The following is a 12,685-nucleotide window of genomic DNA, read 5'->3' as shown; positions in this document are numbered from 1 at the left end:
CCTTGCCCTATTGCCTAGCACCACTGAACAGAGCCTGGACCCATCCTCTTGACAACCTCCCTTCAGATACTCATAGACATTGATGAGATCCCCTCAGTCATCTCTTCTCAAGGCTGAACAGGTCAAGCTCCCTCAGCCTTTTGTCGTAAGAGAGATGCTCCAGTCTCTTAATCAGCTTTGTAGCCCTCCTTTGGATCTGTTCTAGGGGCTCCATGTCTCTCTTTTGCTGAGGAGCCCAGTACTGGACACAGCTCTCCAGATGAGGCCTCACCAGGGCTGAGCAGAGGGGCGGGATCACCTCCCTCGACCTGCTGGCAATGCTCTTCCTAATGTACCCAGGATGCCATTGGCCTTCTTGGCCACCAGGACCCACTGCTGGCTCATGGGCAGCTTGTTGTCCACCAGGACCTCCAGGTCCTTCTCTGCAGAGCTGCTTCCCAGCAGGTCAATCCACAGCCTGTAATGGTGCCTGTTAGCATTTCTGCTAACCTGCACACTTATAGTGCAATGTGGCACACATGTATTGCACAGTCCCCTGCACCACAGCAGGGGGCTTACTGCAATATGTAGTTTCCTTCCTGAGTTTTGTTTTTGGTTTTGTTTGTTTGTTTGTTTGGTTTTATGTTTGTTTGTTTGTTTTTGTTTTGTTTTGTGAGTTTGTTTGTTTGTTTTTTTCCCTGCACCAAGCTCTTCTTTTAAAGTAGAATCATGGGCATTTGTAATTGAAAGTGATAAACTGAAAATACCCAGTAATACTCTTCAATTCCTAAAAAAAAAAAAAAAAAAAGAAAGACAACTAAGGACACCCCTCCCCTCTGTTTCCAAACAAAAATAGAGTGCTTTTCCCAAAAAGGAAGGATAAAATCTTGTTTAATCTTTGTAGCCAGATCCTGGGATGTCTAGATGACACTAGATAACATCAAAGAGGAACAGGGAGTCTTTCTTCTCTTTCTGGCATTGCTGTGATTGCTACTTAGAAGACTGTCTGAAATTTCTCATCTGTGTTTCAATAAGAAACCATTAAGAATTGAAATCAGCTTAAGAGAAGACAAGGATATAAAGAAGTGACTTGATTGCCATTTACATGTGCAGGTGTGAGTAACAAAAACAAAAGCCTGAGAGAGCTCCATTGAATAAATTATACAGGATTTTTAGTGTCTGAAAGTTGAAACTAAGCAAACTTTAATTAAAAAAAAATAATTTCCTTGAAGCAGTCAGGGTGACAATAGATGGTTTTCCCTCCCCTCATCCTATCGCTAAGTATTCTTTACTCAAGTCTAAATTATGTATCTTTCTAAAACACCATTCCATACTTCAAAGATGGATTTTTTTGGTGCTGAATCAGGAGATGATAGATGGAAATCCTGTGCCTGCACTGTGCACAAGCAATGTAGCCCCTAGTTTAGTTTGGTTGTGAATAACTTTATAGGTAAGGAAATGGGATTTGAAACAGGAAAGGAACAAAAAACAAATGGCTCTGCTCACGGTACTATCTCAGTTTGTCCCCTGGTGGTTTAGATTTATTTCCTGCTGACAACAAGGAGTGTCCAGTGGGTGTGTCTGGGCTTTGTGTTGTTTGTGGGCTGGCAAAGCCCAGCTCTGCTGCAGAGTTATGAAGGGGGCAGTGGGGTTGGTAGTGGAGGTGTTGGACAATGGTTTCCTCAGGAAGGAAGTGAGAAGACAGGAGTGGCTGAGTGACAAATGGGTTCCTAGGACAGCATTACTACAGCTTCCTTGCCAGCTGCTTTTGGAGGTCATGTTGCTTCCATGTATTTATCTGTGGGAACATTCTAGTATCTAAGTCCATAAAGTTGGTTATTCCTTAAAATCTAGCCTATCTCCACTTTTGCTTTTCCTAGAGGATTTCTTTAAGGATGTTTATGTTGTACTATAGAAAAGAGGCCTTCCTTCAGAAGTGGAAGAAATGCCCTGGACTACAGTGCTCTACCAAGAAAGCTTAGGCATAAAATATTGTGGGTATGGCAGCTGCTTCAGTTATCTGCTAATATACACACTTGTTCTATCTTAAACAGCACAGTGAATGCAGTTCTGTGATTGCTGCAGAGGAGGCTTTTAGCCCTACATCTTTCTTCATGGAGAAAACACTTAATTTTTAAGGTGTCTGTCTATATACTTAGTTGTTTGGGGTTTTTTTTAATGAATCTATCAGAGACTGTTATCCAAAGAACTTAAGTTTAGTGTAATGTCTGAGTATGCTTAAGGCTTTGTTTCCATGCAGGTAACTAAGGCAGCTATAAATCTGGAGAGGTATGTTCATTCTTATGAGCTATTCAGCTGAGTCACCTTGACTTTTCTTGTGTCTTCTGCCATTGCTCTGTGCTGTCTGTCTCTTTTAAACTCCTCTTCAAGAGCATAACACTTGTCATTGCAGCTTTGGCTGTCCTGAACTTCCCTTGATCTGATCAGGCTTACTTTTGCTACTCGCTGCTCCAGCATGGCTTCTGTCTCTGAGTAGATTTCAAGGTGTATTTCTTACAGTTGGAGGCCATTATTTGTGATGGCACAGTTAACCTAGGTCTTTCTGGGGACTTAAATTAGTCTTACAATCTGAACATTGTGTTTATTTTGGCTTTTTTCCTTCAGCAGTAGAATGGATCTATTTGTCCATCAGGGGCATGCATTAATATGATGAAGGAGTCTGCCAGAAACAAATTAGTTGGCCAGGAGATCAAATAAAGATTTTTAGCCAAGGCAGAGAGACACCTCAGTGCCTTATCTGAGCTTTACTGTCTATAGCTTTGAATTCTCTGGAAAATAGCAAATATGTCACTTCTCCCATTTAATTCATGATTCATTTGGTAAAGATACTGACATTCCACTTCTAAGCTGAGGATTTTTCTGTTGTGGTGGAATTTTTTTCTCATTCAACTATTATAAGATCTTTAAAAACATACTAGGCTTCTCTCCCCATCCTCCACCCCCACCAGTAAAGATCTGTTTCTGTAGTGAGTTTCAGTCTGCCTTTAGTGGAATCCTCTTAGAACATTCAGTAATGGTTCCCTCTGTTGTCAGTTCCCAACATAGCTCTTTTGTCTTGTTTTTCTCCTAGGACAGTAGGAGTGAGCAAGTCCCTAGTAGTCTACAAAAAGGGTGAATCAGCTGCCTTTTAGGAGTTTATCCTTGAATTTAATCTCAGTGTACTTGTTTGATGTTACCTTGGGGAGCAAGGAGATGGAATGTTTCATTTGAAGGCTGATCAATTTCTTAGTTGTGGGGTGTGGCATTTCTTTTTGTGTATATTTGAGAAGGCTTGAATACTTGGATATTAGGTGTACTGTATCAAATTATATTGACTAAATATCAGCTTCTTGCAAGGGCTCTTCACCTTTCTTGTGATGACTAAGGAGATCAGAGGATTATCAATTTCAGTTATGGAAAACTAAAGCTGTAAGAACATGGCTTGATGCAAAATACTTGAGGTTTAATTATGGTTTATTCAACCAGAGCTAGGCCACAGAAATGGCTTCTTGTATGAAGATTGTCAGCTGTTGAGATCCACAAAACTGCTCACTAGGGCTGAGATGACCTTTTTAGTAACTGCTATGTCTTTAGTTGGTCCTCCATGATGCTCTAGGACCTTGAGGATGGCAGGCCTGATTCCTGAGCCCTTCTCCAGGTTTATTGGTTGTTGACTGCCACTTAGGAATGTCCACAGTGTGTGTGCATGCAGGAAAACATTTCAACAAAGCTGAAGAGAGTCCTGTAAGTGCTCTTTGAAATTTGTTATCTCTAGATTCCTAAGCCATCTCTTACTCTCTTCCCCAGTGCTTCAGAAAGAAATGGGGACCCTTTGACTGAAAGGAACAGAGGGGAGAATAGCATATTCCACCCCTTTTATAGCATATAGGTGATACATCTAGGGGTAAGAGCTTACCCCGCACCTTTCTTGGACACTGCAGAAGTAGATTTTTCTGATTTGAAGAGTCGTTCCGTGTAGGTACATGGAGATAAGACATCTGGGAGCACAATTTAAGTAATACATTTCCCTGTGCTGTACAGCATCTGTGTATATCGGCATTTGTCTGTGAGTGTGATGATTGCTCTTGACAGTCATTCTTTAGTAGTGTCAATATTATTGCCTTCCTCTTTTTTGCAGCAGATTTTAAGGTTTCTTTACCATTTACTCATGTACCAGTTTTTTTGTGAACTACTACAGAAAAGAGGAAAACTTTACTCAGTCTTTTGGTGATCATGCCACTTCTTTTGGTAGACTTTCATTTGGTAGTGATCAGCAAAACATATTGCAGAAGTGTAGGAATATTAATATTATGCAAACTAGTCTTTTCTATGTGCTCCAAGTTATGTTTGAAGCAAGGATGTTTTCCCATTTGGTTGGGCCCCAGCCCTGTGTGTTTTCATTTAGCCAGGAATGAACTCTGGCTAATGCACTGCGTGGTTATTGCTCTTTACATAAACTCATACCAGGTGAAGATAGGAAGAGAGCAGACTGGTGTAAGTTATCTTTGTAATTTGCTCAAAGTAGCACTGGGTATCAGCTATCCAAGACTATTGGTCCCCCAGGGAGTAATGTTCTTGCATCAGTTTCATCCTCAAAAAAAAAAAAAAAAAAAAAAAAAGCTCCCAAGCTATCACTATAGAAGCTTTCCACATAATCTGTCTCCCTCTCTCAATTCCTGGAGACCCACTGACACTTGTGAGTCTTGTGAATGGTGATTTTTCTCCCCAGCTTGGGGGCTTGGTCTTAATTTCCAGATCCTGTAAGGAATTGTGAACCTAAATATATAAAGGCGTTATGTAATAACATAATTTTTGAGTTTTTATGATTTGATAGTGTCTATGAAATCTGACTGTCAGATGAATTTATTTGAGGAAAAACTGAAGAGAGACTTCTTAAGTAGAATATCAAAGTTAAAATGGGAGGAGAGAATATTTAGTGGCGAAAATTGGGATGTGGAGTAGCCGTACCTTTTTGTGTAAGACACTTCTGCAACATTTTTGCAGATAATAATTTAGTTTTTAGTGGGAGTTTTATTAATTTTCCTGTATTGGCAAGCGTTCTAAGATACATGTAAATGTTGTAGTCTAATAGTAATTAATTTATATAAGGCACTTTTATATGCTTCTTCATGGTAAAAATCATGCTCTAGCATCAGTAGGATTTGAGACTTCTTTTTACAAAACTCAGTTTCTCCCTCTGCTGAACAAGACAAGCCTTCTCAGCTTTGTTTACTTTCCTTCCTCTTCTCTTTCTTCCTCCTACACTTCGGGTGTGTGGGTTTCGATATGTGTGCAGTTTTTTCTTTCTGCAGCAAGTCTGCACTAAGTGTCTGGAGTAGACTACACTTAACTAGTCAGTGCTTTTTCAAAGTGTACTGTTAAAATCAAGGAGATGAGCGGGATGCTAAGCTATTAAGCCAAGATGAACTTGCCAAATGTAGCAGTTAGAGACATGTCTGCTCTGCACTCCTTCACTGAGGCTTCCACCTCCACAACAGCATTAGCAGAAGGGGGTGTGTGAGTGCCTTCACCACAAGCTTATGCTGAGAAAGTAGGTCTACAGGGAGATACCAGACTGTTTCCTGGCAGATGTCTGTTTTCTTCCCTCATCTTCACTGTGAATGAGTTAAGTTCTGACAGGGAAGCTCATCAGGTTAGGCTTTAACTCCCTACCACTCCCTGCCACTGGTGTAGGTGGGCAATTTATTATTTGCTTTTAGTAAAGCCACTAATCTGAGTTTGATAAAATAAGTATTTGCAAAAACCTAATTCTTGACTTCTGAGTTCCGGTTTTAAATGTGCTAATTAGCCCATGGCTTTAGGTAATTGATAGTTCACAAGTATCATACTTAATAAGGTGTCAGTGTAAAATAATTACCATGGGTGAGATTGCTTCCTAATGCTGTTGCAACAAATAATTTAGTTACCCTGAGGAGAAGCACTCTTATTAGTATGTATTGGTGTCACATTGCTGGAAAGCTGATCAGTTCTTCCAAGTGCTTGCTGCACGCAAGAGTTGTGTAGCTGGAAATGCAAGATTTGGCAGCTGCTTCTAAATCAAACAAGTGAAGTGCTGAATGCAAACTCAGCCTACCAGCAGGAGAGGAAAGACTTCAAGAAGAAAGTAGGTGGTTGTTGTTAATTTCTTCAGCAATCCTTCTTTACTTTTGTCTTCCTACAATGCAGGCAAGCATTGCCAATGATCCTTGGTCCAGCTGGAACGTTGGGAAGTCTGGGAACTGGGATAATGGAAATGCTGTTGACAGCTGGGCAACGAAACCAGAAAGTGCACCTGGCCAGAGAAACAGTGCTTCAAATAACTGGGAGGCAGCAGCAGCATTTGGTCATCCACAGGCATATCAAGGACCAGGTGTGCTAATAATGCTTGTTTTTTTTCCTTAATAAATTAGAGTAGGTGGACAGTAGAGATCAGAATTATTTAATCTTTCGTAACTATAGACCGTGGCTTATTTAAAAAACCAAACCAAACCAGTTTCCTAATAGCACATTGCCATGTGGGTAAGCTGGAAACTAAAATAATAGGGGTTTTAAAAATGGAATAATTTTTTTTAAAATTGGTTCCACAGTAACAAACACCTCAAACTTTTATGGAAATCCGACAAACCAAAGTCTTGTGCATACGTGATCTCTTCTCAGGCATGTTGTTCAGCTTGCATAACTGGAACTTTTAAAATCCCTTGAATTTGTGCTCTCGGGTCTTTGAAGGAATAGTCTCTTAAATCCTTAATTTTAAGAATTTTCAGAATGCTTCTCTACCTTTTTGTAGTAACAGCCTAAATTAAGGGGAGAACCCATAATTGGGGAATGCTAATTTGGAGTCTATGAATATGGAACACAGTTAAGTTCATCTTAAAACACCATCATCTCTTCTTTAATTTTTATTTTCTTTTTTATTTCCCCTCTCCCTCAGTGGATTTCTAGTGCACTGCTTTGCAGGTTGTATTTGATGGAGATAGTGCTGATTGAGGAGGAATCGTAAAATGGAAGGCTGAAAGAGATTTTAATATATTTACCTGGTTGATTATTTATATGTGAATGCTGCTTCTGCTTTTGAAGAGAAATTATGTAACTTTCTCCTTTCCTGTCCCCTGATCCCTCCTGTACTTCAGCAGCTGCTGATGACGATGATTGGGATGATGACTGGGATGACCCAAAATCAACTTCACCATCTTACCTTGGTTACAAGGAGACTGAGACATCAGAGGCTGGGGGGGTCCAGCGTGGAAATTCTCGTGCAGCTGCTATGAAGTTACCACTTAACAAGTAATGGAAAATGCAGGGGAAATGTGTCTATATTGAAGAAATTTGTCAAGATGTGTAAATTCAACATCCTTGAAATAAGCAACGTAAATATTGCAGAGAAGGTGGATTTGTAGTTGAGCATACTCCTTAAGCAGAGGACACAGATCCCTGAAAGCTTGAAAGTACATGACAAAGCTATATAATTTTTGGAGGTGTCATACAGGAAGATGACATTATCACGGTGCCTGAGCTTCAAGTCTTTAAAATTTGACTATGTTTGACAGTTTGTTCTTAATGAAAGTCAAAGGTGGTGGATGACTTGTCCATACAGTAGAAACTGATCAGAGATGCTGCCCCAGAGTTCTTGAGCAATCTGAGTTTCTAGTGGGGAAAGGTTCTGTTCTACTGTGTTTGTGCATCATCCAAGTTGATTCTTGACCCACAGAAAGTTTGATTTTATAGATAAAAATCTTACAGTAGCATCAAGCTTTGTCAGGGTTATACTATCATTGTCTCAGGTTGCATCTTAATGTTTGTTTATTCTAAAACTGCTGTTACTCTGAGAACTAGTGTGTGATAATCTCTGAGTGGATGAAAGCAGAATGGAATAGGATTGTAGAATAATGGTTCCTTAGGTATCTATCTAAAATCAACTGTCTCTGCATGACTAGTTAATTTTGTTAATCACTGGGTTTTTATGTCCAGTGTTGCATGAATACCTGTACATCATTGTTTACTTGTTGTAAACTCACAAAAATACCTTTTTTAAGAGATTTTTTTTTTGTCTGTGGTGTAAGTCCTGCTATACTTCTCATGTTTCTGCAAGCAGGTTGGCAATACTGCAAGGGCTAATTATCTTCCTAATTAGAAAAAGGACCACCATTTGCTTTTTATAAGGCATTTTGTAAGACTTTTAGAATATTATAGTGATTGATTGGCTTTCTTTTAGTTGGTGGATAAATTATCTAAGATAACTCATGTTTAGAAGCACTTGATAGATCTTCTGTTTATCATTCTTTCAGATGATTGAATTCTTGTTATTTGAAATCTTAGGTGCATGAGCATCTGTGTGTGTGTGGTGTTTCCAGAGAGGGTGGGGCTGCAGAGGAGTGACAGATGTTACTTTGTGTCCTCCTGTTATGTTTGGTATGATGGTCAGCAGGGCAGGAATAGCCACTTTGCTCTGCAAGAAGGAGCCTATTACACATACAGACACACAAGACATACACAAAAAACCTGGATGTCAGTAGCCAAAACTTTTCTGCTTTTTTTCAGTGCAAAATGGTGATTGTTACAGTAATTCACATAAACTATTTCCTATACTTGAGAAATACTTAGGGTTTTTTTCCTGTAATGGCAGGTAGTTCTGCATATGTCAAAGGAAGGAGAATTAACTTATCACTTCATTTTATTGTTAGGTTTCCTGGATTTGCAAAACCTGGAATGGAACAGTATCTGTTGGCAAAGCAGCTAGCAAAACCCAAAGAAAAAATTCCCATAATTGTAAGCTGGGGTTGTGTATAATTTTTCTGTGTGGGTGGTAGGGTTTTTTTTTGGTTTTCTTTTTTTGGTTGGTTGGGTTTGGTTGGTTGGTTGGCTGGGTTTTATAATTCTTCTCACCTTTCCCTATTTTCTCAACTGAACTTTTATCCTCAAGGTTGCTGTATATATTTGGGTCAGAAGAAACTGGTACTGAAAACATAATTAGAAAGAACTGTCATAATAAAAATCATATGTATGATGATGATTATTATTTTCAGTACTTTTTTTCTCATACTGTATCTGCGTTACTTGTGATGAACATTGCCTTTTTGGGATTGAGATGCAGAGCAAACACATTACATTGCCTATTCGTTATCTAGATAGTTACATGTAGGAACTACATTTGTAGAGGTTTGCAATATTCAGTCCTGATGGTCAGGTCATTTTCTGATCTGAAAACCAAGCTCTTCTGTCTATATGCAGTTCTAGTGAAATGTGGTTGAAACAGCCCTAGAATTCACCATTTCTTTGTTATTTGGGAAAAATGGTAAAATACACAAGATAAAGTCAACTGTGGTCTTTTGTCCCTGATTGCAAGAAGCATCTCTGTTTCCAGACTCTCAGCCTCTCACTGAAATCAATGGAAGCTCTCAAGTGAAGAGAGAAGATACTTGTCTCCTTGTTTGCAGCTGGTGCAACATGATGTATTTAAACATATTATTTGCAATTTCTTACAGATTGGTGATTATGGCCCAATGTGGGTATATCCTACCTCTACATTTGACTGTGTGGTGGCAGATCCCAAAAAAGGTTCTAAAATGTATGGTCTCAAGAGCTACATTGAGTATCAGCTGACCTGCACTGTAAGTATATCTGAAACAGGATCTTCTGTCTCGCAAATATGTGTCATTTGTGCATATAAATAGAAATTGTGTGACTTGGTAAGAGCACTGTAAGAGTAAGTGGTAGTTGTCATATTTTTATACCCCAAAGATTTGCTTTTTTCTAGAATTTCAAGTTCTTTTGTATTAAGGCTCTAATTAATTTTATTTACATTCCATATGGCTACCATTCTGATCATGCTTGGTTCATGTGACTGTGTGTAGATGCCTGTCCAAGTTCAGAGTTGTGTTTCTCTTACAGAACACTAATCGGTCTGTCAACCACAGATACAAGCACTTTGATTGGTTGTATGAGCGGCTCCTGGTTAAATTTGGATTAGCCATTCCAATCCCTTCTCTTCCAGACAAGCAAGTAACAGGTAATTATTCCCAGTTCTGAATTCATGGAATGGGAAATAAGGAAATCAGATTTTTATAAGGTTCAGGTATTTCTTACTGTTTGTTTTTCCCATTATTTTTAAAGAAGAATACCCCAACCTTTCTCCACTCATAACTTATGATGAGTTGTTATGACTGATTGATAATAGCAGATCAATACTAGGAGAATCACTTCAAAACTCAGGTTGAATTATCTAGTCTAGTGATTTAAAAAAAGGTAATTAAAAGCAAAACAAATCCCCCTAGTTACTACGTGACGTAATAATTACTATTGGAGAGAAGAGATAGCTCCTTATATTCTGTATTTGCTGATTGGCTGGGCAAATTTTTTTGTGTGAGGTTTTTTTTGAGGGTTGGGAAGGGACGTGCATTGTGTTTGGTTTTGTTTAAGTTTTCGTCTTTTGCATTTGATACGTTATGTTGTAGGAGCTTTGACACAAAGTTCCCAGAGGAAAGGGAGCATCCCCTGACTGGTTGGGATGGGGATTTTTTGCTTCCAAGTGAAATGTTGCAGCTGTTTCTCCTCTTGCTTGATTTCACACTTGATTTAGAAAGCATCTTTCATTCAAATAGTGTTCTGCTCTGTTGATGTTAGTTCAGCTTGACCAAACTGTCTGAAGCTTGTGGAAATCTTTTGTTCTGCCTTCAAGAAAAGTGGCATTGGGTCCTTTTAATGCACTTAAGTTTAGTCATTGAAACAGAGTATGACAATGCCTATGCATTTTCAGTAGTCTTTGGCTTCTCTTCTACAAGTAGAGGCTAGAGTGCATGTGGAGGAAAGAATGGACACCTGTATAGGAGGAAAATGCATTACTTTAGCCCATTTCCACTTGTATGTTTTCTGGTAAGATTATACAGCATTTAAGATAATGGCTAAAACCAAACATACAAGCATTGGCATGTTGCCAACCACGTGGCCGTGGGCATCACTCAAAATGCAGCAGCTCTGCTGTGTTTGAAGAAAGCTAAGCATTGATGAAGTTGCTGGGATAAATGCCGAGGAAACTGAAAAATGAGGAAGTGACTTCTTCCCCTTAGCCTCGTGTTTAGAATTGACCAGTGTTTTTATTAAACGTGTGCATGTCTGTTAACAGGAAACCAGAAGACATGATGGGGTCCCTAGATTTCATTGTAACTATATCTTAAAAGACCCAAGAGTCTGGCACCACATCTTGGCAAAATCCATTGCCTGTGAATTTCTGTCTTCTGGAATCTGTGGGAAAGAATACCTTGCCCCATGCAAAAAAATAATATTTAAAAAAAAAAAGCACGTCTCTTTTTCTGAAACATGAAGAAACTGGAAAAATGGTGCTTATCTTTCACTGTGTTTAGGAGACTTCTTTCTGAAGACTGTCTGCAAAAGCATTTCTGTCAATTTGTCTTGACAGAACAAGACTCTGGACTGACTTTGTCAGGATTCTGGTTTTAATGATATACTGGTGATGATATGCTTAATGATCACCATGTAACTTCCAGCTGCTGCTGTTCTGGTGTTCTGCACTCCTTGCAGGAATGCTGTGGAAATTTATGGATTAAAAATGAAGCAAAGGATTACTGAAGAATATAGAATGTCTCTTCCGTAGTGTTTGATTTTTTTTTTTTTTTTTTTTTTTTGCTAATTTGCAGGAAAAATACCCATACACACAGTTCATTTTTTATTTGTTCTGTTATTTACCTGCTAGTTTTGCTAGTTTCCATATTTGTAAAAAAACTAAAAACCCCCCAAAAAAACCAAAACCCAATCCACAAAAACCTCAACTTTGTAGATCTGCTGCCATAGTAACTATGCAGTAGAATTATATTGAAACAGTACATGCGTTCAGGGCTTGTCATCTGCGCTGCTGTGGAAATCAGAAGAGTTGGATGCTGGAGGAATCTCTCTTTCCTTACTAATCCCACTCACTTTATGCAATAGAAGTCTGATGTCATGTATTTTTTTAAATTAGAAAGGATTCTCTCAAGAAGACACTTTCTACTAAAACTAAAAGGTTCTTATGAATACACAGTGATGATGCATGACTGGTTTAAGAAAAAATAGTTACTTATTTAGATTGTATTAAAAATATCTTAAGTACCAAAAAATCAGTTACAGTCTTACATGTTTGTGTATATTCTAACCAGTTTATGCATATGATGTATTGATATTTTTGGATTTTTTTCCTAGTTTACCTATATGGAAGTATGTTTAAAGGAGGGACTGCTTTTTAAATCTGTGATTTGTATTTGAGTAATTTCAAATATTTTTGAGCAATCCAATTTCAATGTTTTTGACCAGTTTAATTTCAGTGCTTTGTTAGCTTGTACAAGGCAACTTGGAATGTAGTTCCTTTTTCTATAATGTTTTTGAACCTCATCTTGACCAAGACTTTACTAAACTGTACCAGAAAAATAGTTGCCTTCCAAGCCTGTGCCTGGCTTTTCTCTTGGGTCATCTGAATACCTAATTTTTCCGTCCAAAAGTTTATTAGTTTTTTCAAAAAAAGTTTTTGAGTTGTGGGTGGGTATTACGTTTTTTTAGTATTTCGTGGCTATCTTAAAAAGGATGAGAAGTCTTGATCAGTAATCAATATACAGTAATTTAAGGTTCTTTTGGTTTGTTAGCATAATGGGCCATTTATTTACGAGTTGGACTCAGTAATTCTTGTGAGTCCATTCCAACTGAGGATTCTATGATTGTTGTA

The 12,685-nt window shown here is 38.5% G+C and overlaps 1 protein-coding gene across 2 annotated transcripts in view; it reads left to right on the top strand.

Annotated features, from left to right (window-relative positions):
- Window positions 1-12,685, top strand: part of SNX9 (sorting nexin 9) — a 63,284-nt gene that overhangs the window by 30,955 nt on the left and 19,644 nt on the right. Inside the window, exons 5-9 of one of the 2 annotated variants that reach the window (XM_053974083.1) lie at window positions 6,166-6,349; window positions 7,113-7,263; window positions 8,661-8,745; window positions 9,462-9,587; window positions 9,868-9,985. In XM_053974083.1, the coding sequence (XP_053830058.1) occupies window positions 6,166-6,349; window positions 7,113-7,263; window positions 8,661-8,745; window positions 9,462-9,587; window positions 9,868-9,985 (664 nt within the window). Of the gene's footprint in view, window positions 1-6,165; window positions 6,350-7,109; window positions 7,264-8,660; window positions 8,746-9,461; window positions 9,588-9,867; window positions 9,986-12,685 lie in introns of both variants that reach the window. The other variant, XM_053974082.1, reaches the window with a different exon arrangement.

The sequence above is a fragment of the Vidua macroura genome, chromosome 3 (genome assembly GCF_024509145.1).
Source record: "Vidua macroura isolate BioBank_ID:100142 chromosome 3, ASM2450914v1, whole genome shotgun sequence".
Classification (NCBI taxonomy): Eukaryota; Metazoa; Chordata; class Aves; order Passeriformes; family Viduidae; genus Vidua; species Vidua macroura.
Note: the sequence above shows the minus strand (reverse complement) of the source record. Positions and strands in the feature narration are given on the sequence as shown.